Source organism: Hirundo rustica, chromosome 4, assembly GCF_015227805.2.
Source record: "Hirundo rustica isolate bHirRus1 chromosome 4, bHirRus1.pri.v3, whole genome shotgun sequence".
Classification (NCBI taxonomy): Eukaryota; Metazoa; Chordata; class Aves; order Passeriformes; family Hirundinidae; genus Hirundo; species Hirundo rustica.
Window position 1 is genome coordinate 63,744,807 of NC_053453.1, and position 24,027 is coordinate 63,768,833.

The window sequence follows — 24,027 nt, forward strand, 5'->3', positions numbered from 1 at the left end:
CTCCACATGGCCTCACAGCACTGTACAAGAAGCAAAGCTGGAACCTACCAGGCTTTCAAGCAAAAAACACCCGAGGCCCCCATTTCTCTCCATTCCAATAATTTCCATCTGCTGACTTTTAGGCTCCTTGGGTAAGAATGAGTAACATTCACTTACTGAGGGGGGAATGTGGGGAGAAGCTGATACTGACCGGCAGTAGGAAGAAGAAATGCAGAGTGGCCTCCAAGCACTTTGTTACCTTTGGACACATTCACAACAGCCATAAAAAAAGCTGCCTCACAAGAAAGAGAAAGGGTGGAAGTGAGTGTATCCTATGGTTTCCTTATACCTACCATCCAAGTTTGCCTGCTGAGGGAGGCCACAGCAGCTGCACAGCCCGAGACACGACAGGGAGAACTGAAGTGGAGCAATTGTGAGGAAAGCTCAATTTTTACCCAGTCTGAGCGTGGTCTTTTTAACTATTAAAAAAAAAAAAAGGCAACTATATGTTAATTCCTGTAGATAAATGCCAATGTCTCTCTCAGCTTTCCTTAAAGCAGGCCTAAGTACACACTTACATCCTTCCTGCCTCCTCCCCCTCCACGCGAGCTCCTCCAGTGCCAGACCTTGTGATTTCAACTCTCCTGGCAAGCAGTCCCATTCCTCTGGCACTTGGATGGGGCCTTCAGATTCTGAGGGTCAGCCCCATTTACCCACCACAGAGACTTAACACTGGCCTGCAGGAATCTATAATGAGCAGGGAACACGCACAGGAATCCACCTCATCCCTATCTATTCAATTTCATACATCATACAGTAGCAATAAAAAGCATCTGGAAAAGGGGAGCTGAGGTAGAGTCTGGTCCCTCACCTACAGCCAAGGCAGTCCAAGACACCCTCGAGGGTCGATGAGTGGATTTGCCTTCTCTGAACAGTTTCCATCGGCTCCCATGCCCCTGACACAAAGCCCTGCCACATTCCCATCTGGAAAACATTCAAGTCTCAGCCTTCTTGCCCATCCCAGACTGTGAAGCTCTCTGGGAAGCCCAGCAAGACAGCCCAGAGCCAGTAGTTCTTCACTGTCCTACAACCATCTGAGAGTTTTTAATTGATCCATTGTTTCTGCTCTGGTTGCTTCAAGCTTCCTACAACACCAGGCCACCAGAGCTGCAGACAACTCCCCATTGCCCTGAATCGATCAGATATGAAGCAGCATTGCCACCAGCCTGACAACCTCACCATCACCAATCCATCCTTCCAACATCCAAACTACAAACATCCCCAGCTTAGTGGTACAGAAAGGTTTCTGGAGAGTTAGAAGACTGGACTCGAAGCCTCTTAAGAAACAACAGAACAAAGCAGAGGGCAGAGCTCAGCATGTGATGTCAAAGTCCTAATTTTCATCAAAGCAAGAGGTTCTGCCCCATCTGGAGTTAAGAAAAAAAGATGGGTTCTTGATGAAGGCATTTGAGCTCCTAATGCATATGTTATTTCTTTCCAAAAATCATTCCTCCTGTCAAAGCAGCAAACCTGAGGCTGGACATGCCCAGAGTAGAAGACAGGATCTTTCTCCCCTCCCTACATCAAAAAGGATGGAGGAGTTTCTTCAGTTTTTCTTTCAGAAGCATAGAATCATAAAAATGGACAAGCCTAAAACTCACCCTCCAACATGACACACTCTTTTTGTACAGCCAGTGACATTCAGAATTTGTGTCTGTTTCTTTTTCAAAGCTCATGCCTGCTCTGTGCATTATCATCAGCAGGACACTAATTTATGCCTCAGCTTCACATTTAAACATGAAATGACATCTACTGGGTTTTTCTTTCATCAAATGAAAACAGATTAATAATCACTTCCAACAATACTTCAAGATGGATGTTTCCTCACTTAAAAGGGCAGCCCCTCCTACTACACCATTCACATTGTCAGCCCCGAGTCTCCTCTGCATTACACAGGCCCATTTGTAACACCACACTGATGAAACACAAAAACAACTGAGGATACTGTCAGACATCTTGCACACCATAAATTCTTGCATTCATTTAAAAATTCTTCTTGGCCCACACTGCCAAGCAGAATAAAGACATTAATTTAGCCCATAAAAAGACTGAGGTCAGCACTGGCCAATGCCCAATTCTTTTCCAGAGACCACACTGAAAACAAACCAGTGCCCATATATATACACATATACACAACACACATACACATATATATATATACACACACTTCTTACCTGGCATGGTTTTATAGTACCCCTGCCATGGGCACGTGAGTGTCCTAAGCTCTCAGAAACAGAGGTCACATCTCGTTAGTTCAATGACTGAGAGACTGAGAACTGCAGCTAGGCACATTTTCCCTGGTTGCAGAACATGCAAATGCAATTGGAAGGTCATTAAACTTGGAATCAAATTTCTAGAGAGGCACTGCTGACATTCATAACAAACCAAATACATCTCCTAAGAGGATGTTCGGACATTCCCAGCTTCTCCAGTCCCTCCTAAAATGCCAATAAGGCAAGAAGATGTTTCTGTTTCCCCCCACATTTAGTAACGGCCTTCAAGAGCTCAGCCAGACACGCATTTGTCCTGTCTCCTGTCCCAACAATTTCCTCTCAGCTCCCAGCCCCTCCAAAACACACAGCTCTTAAGGTGCAGTCCTTATTCCAGAAAGGTCTTTTGCTAGAATAGCACTCCGAGCCCGAGCAGCCTTTCCTTTGCATTGTCAGGTGCTTGACTGGGGTGAAATGAACATCTTCCTGCAGCTGCTCACAAACCACATCAGAAAGTGGCAGGCGGGAACATGACTGCATGGAATATTAGTCACGATGTGCTGGTGTGAAAATACTTTTCAATCAACACACTTACAACTGAAGACAGCTCCTCTTTCTGTACTGCCTGAAAACAAATGTGCTCAATGAATGGCTTTTTTTTTTCTCTTCCCCTTTCTCTTTGATAGTGTCACGCAAAGTCAGCACAATAGATCGCGATGACTTCCTGATGCTGGGAACATCCTCTGTTTCTCCCACACAGCACACACTGGTAAGTGATAAACTGACTGGGCAGCTTCTGTGCCAGGGTACAGAACAGAGGTGCCCAGCCACGGATCCCACCCCCTTCTCTTCCGCTTCAGCCACGAGTACAGCTCTCATGGAGCTGTACCCTTCCTCTGCCCACTGCCAGGTAAACAACTATAGTTTGTGTTTAGATTTTCCTTATCACATCTAAGATCAAATCCACTGCCAAAATATTCCTTTTGTTCCCTCTGTGATCTGTCGTTGCTATAAACAATTGCTAAGGGTTATTCCGTCTAAGCATTGCACAGAACACAGTCAAGTTAGAGAACAAACAGCAACCATTTTAACTGGCTCTGGAACTGATTTATAGCAATAATAATAGGTACATCAAGGCTCTTACTCCTAAAGATCTAAATTAAACCCATGCTTAGTCTCTAGTTCATGTTGATAACATGTATCAACATAAGCTGCTGCACCTGTAGGATCAAGATTTATTTATTCTGGGAGGCCTTGGGACACACAAAAGCATTCAGAATTCCAAAGACTAAGGTTTTTTCTTGAAATAAGCTTTCCCACCTTTATGTCAGCGTCTTTCCCTGCCTATGGTGTTACTGGACAGGATGTGTTTGTCACTCCCACAGTGTTGCCTCCTCAGCCCACACCTCCCTCCCTGCTCCATGCTGGAGCCCTCCCTGCCTGAGAGCCACCAGCATCCCTCTGCCAACTGGCAGGCCCCGAAGATTAAGTTATGGCTGCTATCACTGACTGGTGCTAAAAAAAGAGTCCCAAAGCTATGACTGAAACAGCACCTACCTCTTGCCCAGACCTAAAGTACCCACAGACTTCCAAGTGTTTCAAAAAGGCAGGGCTCCACTTCCCGAAGATGGGCAGCAAAACCTGGCAGCCAGCTCTCCAGTTTGGTCACATCTCCTATCACAGTGCCGTTCTACTGGTCTGTCTTATGTTTCCCTCAACACCACTGATACCCATCATCTTTGTCTTTCAAAACAGCTAATCTCTTCACAAAAGCAAGTGAAACTCAGGGCACTGCAAAGCAGAGTCACACCATCCTCCTTCAAAGGAGCTGAAAAATCACAAGCTTAGCTCTGCTCCTAAGTCCTCAGAGAAAACTGATTTTTCCCAGCCTCTCTCTTCTTCAGTGGTTTGGTCTTCTGGCCCATGAGCTGGCCTGGCTACCAACCTGACAATCACAAACCAGCAGGATCACCTGGTGAAAAGCACCGTGCACATGATCCTGGGGTTCCGGCTCAGCGTTTGCTATGGCTGTATCAGACTTAAATGCACAAGATTCCTGAAAAAGCAGAAAGGAAAAAACCCAAAAAGATCCAATTTCACCAGTAAGTTTTCTAAATTGTCACCAAGAAAAGGTCACAGTAATTTCTAGCTCATTGTCTTTGATTAATACGAATGACTTTTTAGAGCTTTCATTTGCTGCTTTTGTAGAACAATCTACATCCATCTAAGATGTCACCTCTAAAATTTATCATGGCTAAAAAATGTTAAGTTACATGCTGAGCATTAGAAATGCTTCCCTACCTATTCTAAATAACCAAGTTTAAGAAAAATAAATGCAAATACCCTACCCCAAACAAGAGTATTGCACCTGTGTGTGCAGTGTTCTCACAAAACTTCTCTTTTGTGGAATACAATTCCACAGTAATTAATAACACATTCCTGATCTGTCTTCAATTAGCTGTTCTTGGAAAAGAAAAAAAATATGTATCTGTTACAGATCTATTGCCTAAATGGTAACTTGCACAATTCTCATTTCAGGCTACCTAATAATTCTGCTAGAAAACACAACCTTCAATCTTCACTTTCCCTCATCTTACGCTGCTGACACATTACTTGCCCACAACACTCCTATACCCAGGCCAGAGCTTGAATGTTACAGGACAACAGCAATTACAAATGTTATTTACCCTCAGGGGGTTATTTTATCATAAATTTCAGTTATGTACTTTTGACATGTCAGAATGACTAGCTTTAAGCAAGTTGTTTTTCCCATCACAAGCAAGATTTGATTTGAAAAGAGATGACCACTATCATTAATGAGATGTTTCTCAGAAAACGCACCATTCTCATTTCAAAGTGAAAACAGTCAGCATCATTGATTTGCAAGCCATCTGCTATTTATTCTCAGCTTCACAGATGGGACCTGATAGCTGTAGGTCTTCTTTTCCACATGTCCTACAGAAGGCTTTCAGAAGGGAATGATATTGCTGTGTTTAGTCACAGTTAGACACACTATAAGAAAATTATATTTAAGCAGAAAATGCTCTAAAATCTGTTCTCACAGAATGCAAAGGAGCTGGGTTTTAACTATTTCCTACTGGATGTGAAATGCTAAAAGGATTATCTAAGACTCCTTTTTTCTCTGGGGAACTGCAGACAAAGCTGGGTTCACACACCCTGACACCCTCACACTGCCAGTCCAACACATCTGGGTGGATCAGACCTCCCTCCATGTGCTCTGCACATGCCTTGGATACATAAAGAAGTCTTAGATTAGCATGACTTGAGCCCAGCAGTCAGGATTTGGGGATTTCTGGACACCTGAGAGCACAGATGAAGCTTTCGCTCTTTTCACGCCAGCCGCCTTTCTCATATATAAGTCCAAATCAACTTCCAGGGGAACTCAGAGGCATGTCAGTTCTAACAAAGTCAGTCACTGATAATCTGAAAAACTCGTGAAATATCCTTCCATGTTTGAAAAGCACATGGAATGAGCCAAGTACACCCCGTTGATGTTAAGGGGAAGATCTATTCCTTCATTCCCAGAACACAGACTTTCAAGGCTGACTCCACCATACTTCCACAGTGCTGAAGCTCAGACATCCCTGCAATTTTCTGCAGGTTACAAGATGTGGACAGTAAATCTTTGCCTTCAGGAAAGCCTCAAGGAAATCTTGAGCACTGTCGATCATTTACAGACCAAGCTCTTCTGAGGCTATAGACTATTGTTCAAAATACAGTAACAAGAGTACAACCCATCAGAGATCAGTGGTTCACAACAAAGGCTGGCAGTAGTGCCAGATCTGATCCACTCTGAGCATTCATTTTTATTGTAACAACTGCAGTGACCTCAAGATTGACAGAAAGCTGAGCATTTCTTTTGTCTTTCTTATGTCTACTAATGAATCTCTAGAATACATTGATCAACTGCAAGCAGGCATTTGAAAATTTTTACTACAATCTGCTAAAAGATCTTATAATTGAAAAGTAAGTACTTCAGTTTCTGTGTAGTTTTAGGTCAGGCACAAGGAAGAATTAAATTCTATGATCTGGACGAAGTAAAAAAGAAAAGCTATGACCCAAGAATCCTCTCTGACCTTAAAAACTCTTATAAATTCTTTACCATATACTGCTGTTGTGTTGATTTCTTTTACAACTGCTACCTCAGCCTCTTTTTCAGCTGGAACTCATCTGATTGCGGATTTTGTCTTTCAGACAATTTGCAGCAAGTCCCAGCAGCCACTCTTCAAATGCATCACTTGTTATACCAGTTAAAGTAAAGTTAAAAAGTCTCATTTTTCATCCAGTTCACTACAGTTTTGGCACAATTCATACACGTGATTGTGAGGAATTCTACTATACTACAGTTCAGCATTTTATCCAGGCTTCTAGAGGTAGATCACACATCCAGTCAGGAGCAATGCCCATATGAATTAATGAATAGTAAATCGTATGTTTCATACCTCAGAGCAGTGTTGCAACAATGGCTAATAAATATTCTCATGCAGAGGCAATCATGCTCCAGTAGCACAGAAACATTTAGGAAACCCTACCCTTCATAAAAAGTGAGATAGGCAGATTACTTGCACTAAGGCTTTGTACTGCTTTCAACATGAAGTCATCTCTGCAGATGACATATGATTATAACCACAGTGCTAATTATGGGGCTGCCAACACAAGGTCTACCCTGCTCCCTCAAGTCTATCAACTACCATCTTAAAGTCATCACTGCAACTTCAAATATTGGCAAGTAAGGCTGGCTAACCTGTCTAAAACGAAGATTAAACTGCTGAAAAGCTTCTACCCAAAATTCCTGACACCTCCACACCCCACCCCAATTCTCACTGAAGGGCAGAGTTAACACCTTGAAAATTTCAATTCAACACTGAAACAGAAGGTAATAGTTAAGAATGAAAGCTTGTAAATTGACTTTTCCTATATCACCACAATCCTTCAGGGAGGGAGAAGGCCATTTTCAATCAACATTAATGCCAAACTGATTTAGAAAGAGAAATCATATCATTTTCTGTCTCCATTTGACTAAGCCAAACAAGAAAAGCTTTTCCAATTTCCTCCCCAAGGTTCTCCACTCCTCACACATCCTTACAGCCCTTTTCTTGTGTTAGGAAGTCTCCTTCCTTGAGCATTCTGAGAGCTGCACACAGTGTGTCAGATGACATCCTTCAGCTTTTCAGCATACTCCCATTTCTCCTGGAAGTACGAACTGTGATACACTCCAGATTGATACTTGCTTTCTTCCTATCTCAAATCCCTTTCATGCCCAAGTGCACCATCAAATCTGCTAGCTCTGTAATGAAATCTAGCACTTCTTATTCCTATTTGAAGTTCTACAGCTTTGGGGCAGGGGGTTGTTGGAGGGTTTATCCACCTGGGAAAACAAGGCTAGAATAAGAAATCCAGTTTCCTAGTTTAAGCAAGCTGTGAGAGGGAACTCCATTATATTCCTTCTGGTACCTGATGATCATAAGCTCCATGCACTAATCCCGATGAAAGTACTACTAAAAGGCTTTGCATGCTAGACTTGGGATCTTCAGTGACAGCTTCTTAAGTACCTAAGCTCTATAATAATACAAACCTTTCTGACTGCTACATGCTCGTTCAAGCCTAATTTTCTCACTTGGAGATTCAGTTGAGGGAAAGATTCCAGTTTAGATCTTTTCTCAAACGGCCATAAAGCACAAGAGAAGGGAACATGCTGGAACTGATTACACACATTTATTCTAGGAGCAAGGGACACCAGACAAAGAAGCGCATGTCAGCAAAACAGATTTCAGGCTGTCACCAGTGCAAACAATCTTTCCTCTTCCTTTATAACCGCTAGATCCCTCCATAAAGTTCATGTACAATGGAGCAGTGGCCATCTGCCTCAGGCATACACTGCTAGACATTCATTCTCCATATTTAAATAACAATTGTGAAGTCTTTTCAAGGGCATTTTCACATTTTGGTGCTGGCTGGTGCTGACACCACCCCACCACTTAGGTATTCAAGCTACTTGCACAGCAGACCAGAGTAAAATGAGCAAGATCAACTAAAGGACATGAAGAATAACATGTTTCCAGCTTAGTAATCCTGTGCATTTATTTCTGCATTATGGTGCCTGTTGAGATTCCAGTCTTTAAAAACAACACTTCTTTGCTGATGAGAGGAGAAATAAAGAGCTGGATAGATTGCCACGCTCCTCATCCAAAAAATTCCAAGATGCCAAAGACTAAATTTAAGGTATCGATTTCTTACAGAACACAACATTCCCCAGTTTTTTTCTAAAGAGCAATGCACCATTAAATCCTTTGAAAATACAAGTGGCATTTCAACCGAGGTTCTTCCCCTTTTCAGAAATATTATAGGATAAGGAATTCTTTCCCTGGACTTGGGGCACTGGTAATTTAAGACCGTGAACCAAAGGGCTCAATTTTGCTTGCAAGGTAACATGGCCTCATCTAGAACACCTTTATATGTTGTGTTAAAAAAATTAAATACATCTCCATTTTCACTTTTGCCAGGCTTCTTTTAACAGGTTTCTTCTCCCCTTTAATGGGCTGAAAGGTAACTTCATGGGCTAGTCCATATGGGCCTTAAAGCAAAGGCCTGAAGCTGAAGATGCATTTTGGACTTAGTAAGGCCATTCATCTTTTGCTGGCCTAATTCAGTTTAGTCAGAAGGTGCATCACTCTCAGGGCAAGTCTGCTGAAAACAGATTTCACAAACAGTCTTGGAAACTCAGGTCTGAAACCACCTACAGCAAAACCATAACAGGAAAGGCAATAAACACCTCACTCAGCTGAGTCCTGAAACAAAGCAAACCAAAAACCAGGCAAAAAACACCTCTCTGAAACAACTTCTTCATTTGAGTCCATTCCCTGAAGGGACACTGCTCAGCTGTGACTGGGGCAGGGGATGAATCCCAGGCCCTTCAGATCTTTCTGCCCATGCAGGGATGGAGTCAGGAGAAGTGCCTGTGGTGTTCACACAGTAGAAGCTCTGTGCTTACAGCAGATGTGCACCTTGAGTCTCACTGCAGCTGTGGCTGACATAGTCCCCAACCAGACAATGTCCTGCCAAAGCTTCTGGCCCAGATCTCATTCATTCCTGCTGATGGAACAGGTTCCTGCACTTAGGACAGCTTTTCCCTTCATCACCACCTTAAGGGACCTTGCCCTTGAATTTCCAGCAGGGAACATCAGAGTGCTACAAGCTCTTCTGACCAGAGTCAACCCTCCCACCCCTATGGAGAGGGGTTTAAAGCCATGGCCACGCCCACAGCAAGGCCATCCTTCCCTCAGGGTGAACAAAACCATGTCCATGACTCCTGTACACCACATTCCCCAGCAGGTTTTGCCACAGGATGATGGGGTGTCTCCGATAAAAACCCGCTTGACGTCACAGAAACAACGTCATTGCAAATAAAGGTCAAAAAGCCACACAGCATCCACAAAATGATAAACTGAAATCCCTAAATCCCCAGATTGTTGGGCACATGCAGTGACATGAATGGCTGAATCACAATTTATGTGTCTTAAATGCATGAGATGAGCTACAACATGCTTGCATATAGAAGTGATTTTCTTGTCAAATGCATTAGACTTGCTGCTTGTAGGAAATAATGATTGAACTTCTGCTCATAATTTTAAAAAGCTGAATTGGGAGACGGTGTTTGTGGGGCTGCAAAAGTTATTTATTTGGCAAATATTAAGGAATGTATTTCTGGATAACTCAATACTAGAGAAGCCAATTGCATTTACTTTTTTGCAGCAAGCCAGTAAAGTAAAAAAAAAAAAAAAAAAAAAAAAAGAAGTCAAATCCATATACATGCTATTCTGGAGTATTTGCTCAAATTAATGAGCTATTCCCATAGAAGAATTTATAGGTATGAAACAAGCCATACACTGCAATTTGCTGCATGGAAAACCAATTACTGATATTAATGCCTGCCTGGACAAAATTTATTTAACTATCTGGAATATAAAATAATATTATTATATTTGAATATGTGGGGTGTTTCCCCCAAAGATGCGTGCCAGCTTAGACTGAGACATTTAAAATTTCATCTTGTATTGTAAAAACTGCTTTTTACAAATTTATTGGCAGTCTGAGATTCCTATGGTAATAAAAGCTATAAGTAACACTGCATTAACATTTATTTTCAAGGCAAAGCATCAGAGCCCTCCCAGCAATCCATTTCTAAATACATTTTAAGCACAGTGTATCTAAGAACTACATTTGCCTTTAAGGATACATGGGATGTTTCAAAAGCACAACCCCGCTGACAATGCTGGAAGTCTAATATGAAATACCGAGGATCTTTTGACTCAAAGCTTCTTTGAAAGGTGCTCAGAGGGCTTTCAGTTTGCCTTTTGTTTTCATAGAAAGAAGACAGGCCTCAAGACAGGCCTAGTCACGTGTGACTAGTAATTTTTGGATGCTTACCTTCAGATATTTTGTAAGATGTGATTTTGAGAAGCTTAGTACCTTGTGCACACAATAATCCTTTTTGAAGTCACTGAAACTAGACTGTTTTGAAGGCACACAAAATCATGGGCCTTTTTTGAAATTTAGCTCTGTTCCCCAGCTTTTACCTATTCTCCTTGTTTCCCATTCCTTGGTATTCACCATCCCCTATCACACAACGCTTGAAATTCTCTCCCTGGCACCCAATATCCTCCACTGGTAAGGACTTCATGTAAAGTAGCTTCAAATGAATTACAATGCAAATCTATAGGATCTTCCCTAAAAAGATGCAAGCACATCCTCCTTTCTTTTCTTGACAGTGAAGACAAAACCTCTTGTCAGAAGTAAATCACTCCTTCCCAAAAGCAAAACTCATTGTGGTAGGAACAACTGCTGAAAAAAGGCACCTGAGTCAACCGCCTTCCGTCACGTCTTCAATTCTTTCCCCTTCAAAGAATCTCTTGGATAAATGTATTTCTGCTCAGGAGAGAACAGTCAGAGCCACCTGGAAGCTGCACATTTAGGAGTAGATATGGATCTAGCCAACACTGCAAAGAAACCCTGGCTACACTGGGAAATAGGCTGGAGAGCAAAGCCAGACTGTACTGCTCCCTGAAGGCACGGAACCACAGATGGGTCTGCTCAGTCCTGCAGTCACCACTGTCATGAAGCAGGGTTTTTTTTTCCTTCAGCTCGTTCTCCTTCCTATTCAGAACCACTGTAATTCAGACTGTGTGCTGATTTGCAAACGACCACAGCCAATTCTGGGTTATTGAGGACCAATTAATTTACAGCAGTACTTCTGAGTTTTGACAGAATCCAGGAAACTTCTTTCCTGGTGACACAGACAATGAACAAAAGATATTTGCTCTAGGACATTTTGTCAAGGAAAGACTAAAAAAAAAATCCTGGCTGCAGGCAGTGTGAGCATATTATACAGCAGTACTATTAGTACAGTTAGAGTCTGAGAAGTGAACATACCTCAGACAAATGGTAGGAAATCAGAGACTGAAGCTCACCGACATGTTGTAGAAAGTTCAAAACACAGTCACCAACATGTTGTAGAAAGTTCAAAACATAATCACTTGACAAGTGTATTATCAGAAGAAAAACACTTCAGTGCTTACAGTGTTAAAGAAAGGGAAAGGGAAATACTGGCTACCAAAATGAGGATTAAAGAATTTACTGTCCCAGCTTGTGCACACATCCTACTTTTCACAATACACTTGATTTTCTCTTTCATTTTTACGCTTTACTAAGGGTCAAAAGCTTTGTGTACATGGCAAAACTAAATCATTGCTGACAAATCGGTGAAGCCAAAGGCGATTTCCTTTGTCTGCACTTGTAAGGAGAGACATCCCCTGCTCTGGTTCAGCTGCACCCTGTGTTGTCAACAACTGTCAGCAGTGGTTCGATTTAGTGCATCAAGGAGAGCCCAAACAATTCGGAAAGAATGATTTAAGCCAAGTGGGTCCCACCCAGATCCTCCAGAACACACATGCAGAACAGCCAAAGCAAGAAAAACATTTAAAAATTATTAGGAAAATGAACAGTAAAAACCCACCAGATCTGGCAGAGGGACTGAAAGCATCTGAAGTTACTTAGAAGTTGTGACCAAAAAAACCCAAACCACAGTTGATTTGTCAGTACCCTGACTTACAGAATTCCCTATTTCTCCATCACTTTGTCAGAGGATGCTGTTATGAAGAAGCTAGTGAGAATATCAGTCTCATAATTTAATTTATTTTAGATGAAAGATAATCACAAGTCTTATGAACAGGGAGAAAACCACCGTAGCTAATTTGAAAGGGACTCTGCCACTTGCCCTATAGAAGGCAAAGCCAAGTCATGAAGATTGTGCTGGTGGTGTCCACCATGACTTTAAATCATGTCACTAGTCCCTCTCACACTTTAACAGCCAAAAGAATTACAATCTGCTTGGATTAATGCAGTGCACTGTCATTAGGCTGGCAATTAAATCCCATTTCTGAGCCTGTGTGATCTGAGTCACCAACATCTGCAAATATCTTTACATCTTGTGTAATAGCTGGCCTCAGATCTTGATACACCAAAGCAAAAAGGTCTTTTTAATGCTTCCCACATTATTTTGGACTTAGAACTTCACGATGACAGCAGCTTCTCAAAACAGCCCATGAATCAAATTTATTACCCACTTTGTCATGTGGGATTTTCTTAGCTCTAAGCCAATAGAGCAACAACAAATCAAGGTCAGCGCTTATACTGCGTGAATAAAAATTAACCACATGCGCAAAAACGTTTTTTTTGACACCGAAAAGGTATTTGGTCTCAAGGAATTTTGACATATGCAGAATTCACCAGCTCTTCTACACATCTGGGAATATCTGAGAAAACAACTCAAGCAACATTTCCCTGTCATGCCAGCCTGTCTTGATTAAAAAAACCAAAAAGATCTGGCAGCCATTCTACTGCTTCCGACATCAGTAGTCACACAAGTGAAAGACAATCCCGTTGCAGGACGCTCATCCCAGGAATTAATTCAATTCCAAACAGTATCATTCAGTTTTTAAATGGATCAGTGGTTAGGGGTAAAAGCAGCAGCACAGGAGACCTTTTGGCCATAGAGGTCAGAAATGAGAAGGCATGTTACGGGCTTTGAAAACAAATCTAGCTCTACAAATCCACTGAAGTGCTACCTTCTCCAGCCACAGAAGATATTAAGGTAACTGTTTCCTTCCCTAAATCAGAGCCTAACCATAAGGCATAATAAAATGTGCGCTACACAGACCTAAATAAGGAATGCTACCTTAGAAACTCGGCTAATCTTTGCAGCTCGTGCCACTCCAGAGGAGCAGCTGCTGCCCCTTCAGGGCCAGGCCTCCTCCGGCACGGCCAGGAGGCACAGGAGCTGGCAGGACCCGCAGCGCGGGCACTCGGCTCGCTGGGCGCAGCCGCAGGGCCGCTCTGCCCTGCAGACTCCGCTCTGAGGGCTGCGGGTGGCCCTCGGCGCCCCGGGGCGCGGCCCCGGCCCTTCCCCGGCCCGCACCTCCTTGATGCGCTTCACCAGCGCGTTCTGGTCGAAGGCCACGGCCTCGGCACACTGGTGCAGGTGGTCCTGGTAGCGCAGGCACAGCTGCAGCACCTGCTGCGGGTCCAGCTTCTCCAGCTTGGCGGTGCTTGGGGACGTCTGCCCGCTGAGGAGTCCTGCAAAGCAAAGGAAGGGCCGCGGTTAATTCGGCTGTTCAAGCGATCCAAGGGACAGCAGAACAAACCCAGCGGACAAGATTTATGAGGGGCGATGAAAAGCTAGTTCAGGATCATTTGAGGATGTTTTGAATTTACAGCGGTGCGTAGAACAGTTGGCCACAGAGCTTGGCCCTCCCTGACAAAGCCTAAACTGACTCTAAAGGCAGGTCCATAACAAGCATCTCGGTTTTCAGCAAGTCCTGGTTTTTCTCCTCCGCAAGCAATCCTAAACTGTGAAGAACCAGCCCTCTCCTAATTTACGTACGCCAGAAGAGGAAGGAGTTGAAATCTGCATGCCCAGAAGGCACTGGAGTCATGCTATTTTCACCAGACTCACACTGCCGAGACCAGAGCTCTAAAAATTCGCCGGTCCCCCAAAATAAACCTGAGTAAACAAGTGACCTACTTTAAGTTAAATTATTAGGGGTGAAATGTCTGCATTTTGCCTTCTTTAAAGCTTCAGATCTCTCTTACCTTCTAAAGCTTTTCTTTACATTCTCAAAGACTAGCAATATACCTCTTTTTTTGTTCCTTTAATATGGAATTAAGATCCCTACCTACTTTCATGAGCGGGTTTCACAAAAAGCTCACCAAAAAAGACACTGGACTGAAAAGTGGGACACTGGTAATATTCAGAGCAGCAAAACTGCCCAGAGAAATTTCTCCTGCCCATTGTTTGTTGCCTACATAGTGCAACTTGAGAATGTCTGCTGAGCTCAAGCATGTGTATGCCACACTGATGGCCTTCCCCACAGCAGCTGGAAAAAATGATGCTAAGCTCTCAGGCCATCCTTTTTTTGCTATTTCATTTGCTTACTTTCATTTCATTTCCTTCAGCATTAGCACAACTTTTTTCTTGTTGGGACACCATCTGTGACAAACTGCACATACACACAATGTGCTTTTCCCAAAACATCCATCAAGCTATGTAAACTGAATTCAGTGACTGCACGCATGTGCCCTCTGGGACTCTCATTTTACAGACAGGAAAAGACATTAAAACAGCAAATGTAAGCAAGTATCACACTAAGCAATTAAAAAGTAATAAATGCCAGTTATTTGGATTGGAAAAGCTCTTCTAAGAATGCACCCCAGTTGAAAATGGAAAACTATTCTGAATACCCCCCATGCCTATTGGAAGCTACAACTGGTGACATCGAGTTCTTGTTAAAGCACAAGAACAAAATAGAAACGAAGAAGCAAGTCAGAAGTATCTTATGAATATAAGCAAGTTAAACCTTTTTGAAAACATCTGCAGACCAAAATGAAAATAAAACTAGGACAGTAACTTCATCAAATATGAACAAGAAGCAGGTTTACATTTCATCAACACTCAACATCTTATTCTCCCAGGATGCTCTCAACTTCTCTCCACACAAAACCTCATCATAAGAGATTTTAAAAAAAGGTAATTTTGTTTTACTGATTTGTACACTACAATTGTGCTGCCTCAGTAAAGGGGTCAGAGGAGGAAACAAACCTTTAGTCTCAAAACCCTCTATTACCAACAGCCAAATTATATTTTATGTTTTGGAGGGAATAATCTCAAAGAAAATCTTAGATTCATCAGTATCAGTTGCAGATCTTTCAAATCTACTTTCAGGTCAAGTACAGAATTGTGACGGGAACAAATGCACTGAAGGAAATAAGACTTTTAAAAAATTGTTTATGTTTCACATTCTAGTGCTTCCTCAGATCATGAACTGTGATCTTTTACAATATTATCTTGTCAGGATGAATGTTCAAATAATGTTGTCAACTTTTAATATGCTGAATGCTCACATAGGAATGAAGAGTTCACCGCACACCTGAGGCACTTATCCTGTCTCTGCACTGATCAAATACATGATGCTATCAGCCAACTAATTTTCTTTTATTACTAATCTCTCACCAACTGCAAGAGGAAAAAGAAAATTAGACACTGTTTAAGAGATTTAATTAACAAGAAGTATGTACTTTGGCCAACTTATGCTGCTTATGAAAATTTTGAAGTGGAACAGGCCAAGGACTGTAAAATGAGCTAATAAAGAACATGCTACTTAAACTCATGTACTTACAGCAGGTTACATAATGCTAACAGAAAAATTAATAAACCTAAGCCTCTCATTTCCCATCCAGAAAAACACAAGCTCGTGTGAAGGGAGACATTCCCTCTTCATCTGGAATTCCTTCATAAGAAGGCAAAGGGGGAAATACAATCCAGTACAAATGTTTGGACTAGGGAAAAAAACAAACATCATATGCTGCTTAAAGATGGACTATGGTATTATTATTATTCTGGATGATGCAGTAGGGAGAAACCAAAGGAATCAGCTTCTCCAAGGACCTCTGGGGTAATGCTGACAATGCCAGAGAACAATTTAGCTTATTTTCGACTTGCAAGAAAGGAAAAAGTACAGTAAACAACAGCCCAAAAAGGCCATGCATCCTGGCAGGAACTCCCATTGTCAGAAAGTCAATCCACCATTTTTTGCTGCTCACTGTAACCACTTACTAACCGTGCTATAAATATTAACATTTCTTACCAGCATTCCCCTCTGCCCCGCTCAGGTGAGACCCCACCCGGAGCAATGCACCCAGCCCTGGGATCCCAGCACAAGACAGACATGGCTGTGCTGGAGTGAGGCCACAGGAAGGACACAAAAATGGTCAGAAGGCTGGAACACCTCTCCTGTGAGGAAAGACAGAGAGCTGGGGTTGTTCAGCCTGAAAAACAGAAATCTTCAGGGAGACCTTATCATAGCCTTTTAATGTTTAAAGGGCTTATGAAAAAGACAGACTTTTACATGGGGCTTTTAGGTGACCAGACAAGGAACAATAGTTTTAAACCAGAAGAAATTTAAATTGGACATAAGGAAGACACGTTTACAATGAGGGTGGCGGGAAGTTGGATGTCCCACCCCTGAAAGTGTTCAAGGCAAGGCTGGATGGAGCTTTGAGCAATCTCATCTAGTAAAGTGAGTGAAAGATGTCTCTGCCCATGACAGGGTGGTGATCTTCAAAGGTCCCTTCCAACCAAAACCATTCTATGATTTAAGTAATTCACTGCATTTTATTTTTTAGCAAATCTTATTTATATTAATATAATGTATTAGTAAAAAACTATCCTTTTGAAAATCATTGCTTCCTTCTTAAAGCCTCATCCCACATTCTAACCTCTCCACTGAACAGGGCCATCCCTCAGTGACTGGTCTACATGTGGTTTGTAAGAGGATATGAGATCACATCTGTTGCAATAACATATTTATTAGGTCACTCTTACAAGCGCCAAAAAGGGGAGAGAGAGAGGTCACTGAGTGGTTCAGGCTCGCTCCTGAAACATCCAGAACTTGAACCCGGCCACCAGCACATCTCAGAGCAACCAACCACTGGGGTACTATCCCTTCTGCACTGAGGAAACAGTGTTCCTGTGATTTCTTCTGTGGGATTATTACTCCCCAGCCCCCCAAGAGCGCAGTTCTCCTTTTAAATGAAAAGAAAACAGCATCGAGAGCTTTCATTTCTTATTAAACTGAATACTCATTTTTCAAGCTTCTGGTTCTCTTCCAAAGAAGGAGGCACACCAGGAATCCTCTGTGCACCGTCTGGAGCCTTGGGAAGAGGCTGCTTGGCACATGAGTGATACAACACACCCCAGCACGACAAGGGTGGGCTGCACGGGGGGTGTGGTGGCTGGGGAAAACGGGAACAGGAGAACGGGAGGCCGCCTCCTGCACAGCTCCAGTGCATGCACCAGAAGGGGCTGCAAGTGCCAAACATTGCACGGTCCTGGCTGTCCAATTACACCATGAAACAAGGAAGACCACAGACTACCTCTGTGCCTGCCACGACGACGAGATGTCAAATGTCCCACCTACTCAGACACATCTGGTCAGTAAACAGCAAGACCAGGAGGTGACAAACAGCAGCTGGGACAAAGAGAGAGTCACATTTCTAAAGCACAATGGCGCTTCAGAAAAAAACCAGCTCAGTACACCAAGTATGTCGTGCTCAGAGAAATATCATATATCACTACAAGGCTAGCTGACCCACAGACTTGACAAATCTGTTATTGTTTCCATATTCCTTGGCAAAGCAGAGGCATGTTAAAACCATTTTCCTCCTACTTAGTCATCTCCTCGTTGGTTCCAGGTCAACATACACATCCAACAAATCATATCCTACTGAGCAGAAGAAAGCTGTTTAGAAGTTTCAAAAGCATTTTTATGACTAGAAGTGAAGCTCTTGAAAGAAAGCTTTTCACGCAATACTGATTCTACACACACAGAACACAGTACCCCACCATAGTTATGTTCTGCTGCTTTGGTGGGCAATCCCAGCAACACCTTGAGTGCTTTCCAACCTGAAAAGCGTTAATTTTTCTTTCCGACTTCTGTACTTCCACTTGTCAATCCCTTTTTCAACCATTAACAGCAGGCATTACAAAAAGAAAACCAGTAGGTTGTTAATTTATTATTACAGACAGCAAAGCATATGATTGGTGGGGTCTTGGTACTAATTTTAATGCCAGAAAGAGTTGCTGTCATCAGCTAACCAACCTTCCTGTGGAATATAAGAGAGGACTTCAGAAGTTACACCTTCTTAAATCAGACCAGAAGTCTACCTTGCCCAGAATACTGCTTCCAACATCTGACAGCAGTGGACATTTAGGAAAAAAAATTTCATGCCTCCTAAGTTATTCATAAAAATTTCAGGCAGAAAAAAACTGTTCTCAGTGAAGCTGTGGATACTTGAATTTCACTAATCCTTTTTGAAAGGTACACCTTGATCTACACAATATCCTGACAGTAAGTATGATGCTTATCTACACAACATGAAAAAAACCCTTCTCACATACTTTACACTCTACTTGTGCTGTGACACAACAGAAGTCTAAGCATTCCAACATCTTTCCAAGCTCAAAAATCACACTGATCAGTCTCCTCCCCCACAGGTGACTTAATTTCTTGGATTACCTCTGGAATACCTTCAAATGCCCCCAACCTGCGGCCTTACTACCTTCCTTAAAAGCCAAGTCAATTCTGCAGGGTCACTCCTCTAAAAATGCTGCTGCTTTTAAACCGCTACCCCTTTGCGGGACCTGCTAATCACCGACACCCTTTTTAAGAACGTGCATTACAGTGTGTCCCACATGTCATCACCTCTCCCCCCAAGACCAAGGTTAAATAAAGCATCAGATTCCACACCATGGTTAGCAATGGCTTGTCAGCTCCACAGAGGCATTCCTGATGCTGGTAACAGTTTTTGGAGGTTTATAACTATGGATGTAACCATTTTTCCTAAAACCTCTTCTGTGAACACTTCTCATTACTCCTTGTCAAGAATGGTGCTTTTTGGAAAGTCTTCTCTGAAGACAATCCCAAAGACTCTCCAGCAAGCTTCCAGATAACCTTTAAAGCTTTTATTAAGCACATACAAGTAGAAACCCATTTTGAAGGGAATTTGTCTTCTGGTTTTCTGATGACTTCCTATTTAATCCACTATAGTTTCTAATCTTTTGCTCTCCTCACACCAGTTTCTTTTTGCCTGGGTTTGGGGGTGGGGTTTTTTTTTGTTTGTTCTTGGAGTGTGGGTTATCTTTTTGCCTACAGGTCCCTTCACACTGCTTTAACTACACTGCTTTTCCTTCTCCCATTCTTCAAACCCACCTGTACTGCCTGAAACTTATTTCAGCATTCCCCACTTCTCTTGGGAAAATATCATTTTTAAATGATACTCCTCTTCATAAAATTAATCCAAGACAGTAAAAATTTTCAGCTCTTCTATTCCACATGAATTTGAGTAGATTACAGTTACTTTAGTATATAATAATAATGTAGTATAGTTAAGGCAACATCCGTTTCAGCTCAAAAAGAACTAGTGTTTTTCAAGTCTCCAGGAATTTTTTTGAGTTCCAAGGGTATTTAAAAGCTGTCAACCCCACAAGTTTCCTTATCAAGCATTTCTAAAGCCCTTAGGTAGAATCTACCCAGTCTGGTCAGCCCCTTAAATAAAGTCTGGCCTGAGTGGCCACATATTAACTATTATCATTGTCTTCCTTGTTGCTATTTGCATGGGAAGATTGTTTTGCCAGTACCTTCAAGATTCCTAAGTACCAAAAAAAAAAAAATCCACACAAGAAACAGCTGAAATTACATCCCTAAAGACCGATTCTTGTTTTCTGACTGTTGCTGCTTGCTCATGTTTGGAGGCAACAACTTTTTATTAGCTGAAACAGAGAGCTCATTTTCATTTCTTCTCCATGCAGAAGCACTTCAGACCTACTGAACACAAAGAATTGCAGACCTATGTGGAGCAGAACAAAAGGTATCAAAATACTTGCATACAGATACGGTAATCAGATTTACAGGACTCTTAATGACTAAATGCTTTTGAATTCTAATTGTGTATTTCCTCTCTCATTCTTGAAAACTAAGAGAAGACTAAATTTTTCAGCAAAGCCTGAACAGTTAAAATGACTTTTCTGAAGGTTGTTTTGGGTTTTTTTAATTGGTTGAGAAAGGTTTTGTTTGTTTGTGCATTTTTAATAACACTCAAGTCAGGAAACATCAACGTTTATACACTTACATTTGAAAACTCAGGCCATCCTTAAGAAAAAGGCAATTAGTAAAAGTCAATCATGAAAACTGAAAAATGAAACAAAAATAAAATCACTACTATTCACCCAGAAATCTTTAAGCTGAAATGTGGATGACCACACAACCTTTTACTCAGAGCAGTTAATTTTCTAAAGATCTCATTGAAAAAATACCTTGTACTAAAACACATATTCACTCCAAAACAAAAGCTGGCTTTGTCGCCTGTGTGTATTTTCAATTCCTTTGAACTTTAGTGGGGGAGCACAGTGACTGTAGGCAAACTGAATAGCTATTGTGTGAGCAAAGAACACATTTGTATTGTTGCAAGGAATGTTGGCTGTAGCAGCAGATTTCCCCTCTACTTTGCAGTCGGTACCATGTGACAGTTTACTTCTGCATGGGTGACAGATGGGCTGAGGACTCTCCTCTTGTCATGTCGTTTAAGAGGCAACTTTTGTGACCACAGAGCTCAAATATGCTTTCTGTGTGAATTCCCCACCTGGGTCTCCTAACACTCTCTAAGTTACAGACATTAGTCACCGAGATATATAAATCACCTCCCCTTTTGCTCCTCCACCACGTGTCTTAAAAAAAATAAACATTAAGAGGATTCAGGACACTTAGGCTTCTATAAAAAATGCAGCTTGTTACAATCCTGAGACAACCCCCCCCTCTTACATATTTACACCTACTGAGGTCACATAACTTACATTCAAGAAACTGTGATGCAGAGGGGAATAATTGCTGTTATTAATTATTATTATTATTTGTGTTAAATAAGTATTTGTTGTGATACTTCAGCTTTCCAATGGAGACTCAATTTGCTTAAGACTTAACATTCTGCAAAGATTTCTAGGTATCATTAGAGCTTTCTCTGTCTCACAGGGATGTCCACAAATAACCAATAACGTGCACACAGGTTTTAGCACCACTGAAGTTTGCAGCTTCTCTCACATGATGATTTTTGCTCCACACTTTTTATGACCCATAGAGAAGTTAGCACCATGGAGCCAGATCATGACCAGGGCTTTGAAGACTGCTGAAAAACACAAATGTCTCTCAATGATGCAAAAAATGCCTAAATGAAACCTTCCATTAAAAAAAAAAAAAAAAGTGAAGCTGAAAGAAACCAGAAATGCTGCATCATTAAGATTGTTAGGAACACGGCTGTCCAAAAGGAGAAAACAGTGCACCATCTGCAGGTGCTGAGATTTCAGTCTGGAGTCACTTAAGACGTGCCTCTCTGCAAGGATGAGATTGAGGGTTACACTTTCAAAAAGTTGCTAGAGGCTGCCACAAAACTGGAATCTTCTTTTGAAGCTTCAGGTGGGGAAAAAAGTACACAATATACGCTGAAGACAGCACACAGCTGCACTTCGTCAACTAAAAGCAGCCAAGATCCTGCCTAGTCCATCTCCCCACTAACTTTTCACTTCTAGAGCACGGAAGTAATATGGAAAAGAAGTGGTTTTGACTACACAGTTGCAATATTGTATGGCAAACCTACTCCAACAGACCTCCAAGTATAAAAACAGACACAAGGGTGGAAAAAAAGGATGAGGTTACTCACAGGAAAGTGAGAGACAATGCTCTTTGCTATGTAATAAACTGTATTTGCTATGTAACATTCTTTTTTTGTTGAAAACACACCAAGAGAGACCCAAGGGCAACCATCATCTGATCATACAAGCACATCATATCCACGGGCTACAGCTGACTCTCTTCTTCTAAGTGTGCTGCAAACCCAAAAGCCACAAGAACAACAGCATCTTAAAAGATGAGGAATTGAGACAGCAAGAGATTAGATGATTTATCTGAGACCACATGGAAGCTGCTATCCCTTGGCCTGATGACTTCAGCACCAGAACATCCCTCTCCTTCTCTGGCCCTCAAATTCCAAACGCCAGCGGGACAGGCAGCAGTGGAGTCTCATTTCCTACAGCACCCAAGGGCTGAGCACTGAGCATTGACACGGCCTCTCCCACACAGATTCCCAGCTATCTACCACAGGTTCATAAAAGCCAGAGCCAAAGCAACAGCTTCTTCCTTCTAACTCCCAAATTCAGGCTCCACAGAAAGGAATATCCAACTCCCACCCTCCTCATCGCGTGCCTCACCGCAGCTCTTGCACAGAAAATTCTTCACTCCACCAAAACCACAGACAACTAATCCTGTGGTTTTCTCTTTCCTCTAGGGTAGCAAAAGGAATTAGAGCACCACAAGATCAAATACTAGAGTTAGTCCCAGGAGAGGCAGGAGAGGGAGAACAGAGGGGAACTTCTGTTTTAGCAGCAACAAGATGTCACTTCCATTATTTTATGTGTGCAAAGCCTTGAGAAAGTCTCCACTTTACCTATCCACCCATCTTCCTTAAAATAATGGGACCTTAACTACCTTTTGTATATCTCTCTCACTGCAAAGTTTTCTAGGCTGTAGATGGAAGAGAAATGAAACAGCAGGATCAAATAAACTCTATTTCTTTAAAATATATATTTTTTTAAAAAATCTACCAGCTAAAACTCATGCAACTGATTATACTACTAGTATTAAAGATAACCCTTACAGCAATCTTTATTTTATTTTAGGCAGAAGTGCATGGGTATTCATCCACAAGACAGCCCATACCAACAGAAAAAAAACCCCAACAAAATCCCAGCATTTTGTGGTTTAGAGAAAAGGTGACATCTAAAATCACTTCTAAGCACAAGGGCACCCATGTGAAGCTGGGATATGTTTGCTATTCCACAATAATGAGCCTGTGTACAGACTGACCCCAGGTAAACAGCGGGGGCACATGCACCGTGCTGCTTATACCAAGAGCCCAGAGGTTTGGAGAAAATTAACAGACAGAAGCAGGGTCAGTTTATTTTTGGGCACTTTTTTCAGTTCAGTTTTCAGTAAATCCGAGAGTCTTGTTTGCAATTTATTCTCACAGCATGGCACAGAGAAAGACTGATCAACGGGTCATTTACTAAGAGGTTCAGCAAGTCCAAGATTTCAGTTCTTTTCCATGCATGGAGAGAACTGTTTTAAAAGTGGTAGAGAAAATCGTCAGGAAAAGAGTTCCTTTAAAATAAGTAATAAGACCTGTTGGTGACTGTTTTATCAATACTTTACAATTGCAAACCAAGCCCAGTGCTGGTATGACCACCATTTATATACACGAAACACAGTTTCTCTTTGGTACCCTATCAACACTTTTCACAGAATATTCTGAGTTGGAAAGGACTCACAACCATCATCAGCTCCAACTCATTTACTTCCTATCAGTTTTGTACCAGCACAATACAGTGGAGAGAATGATGGCACGTTGCCATAATAAAAAGAATTATGGCCATGTCATGGCCTTTGCCTATTTTTCAAGAGCACTATTTAAAATGCACATTAAAGCACTGTCCAAAATATACTATTGGCATGTTCTAGCCACAGGTACTAGGAACAGTAATTTATCTCTACCACGTGCATTCAGGAAAATTCAGCAAAGAACAAGAGTAAAGGTGTAAATG

At 41.9% G+C, this 24,027-nt stretch overlaps 1 protein-coding gene across 2 annotated transcripts in view; it reads right to left on the reverse strand.

The window, feature by feature from the left end:
• BORCS5 (BLOC-1 related complex subunit 5) overlaps positions 1-24,027 on the reverse strand; it is a 64,286-nt gene that overhangs the window by 7,775 nt on the left and 32,484 nt on the right. For both annotated transcript variants that reach the window (XM_040061272.2, XM_040061273.2), the window contains exon 3: positions 13,744-13,901. In XM_040061272.2, coding sequence (XP_039917206.1) covers positions 13,744-13,901 — 158 coding nt within the window. The remainder of the gene's footprint in view (positions 1-13,743; positions 13,902-24,027) is intronic.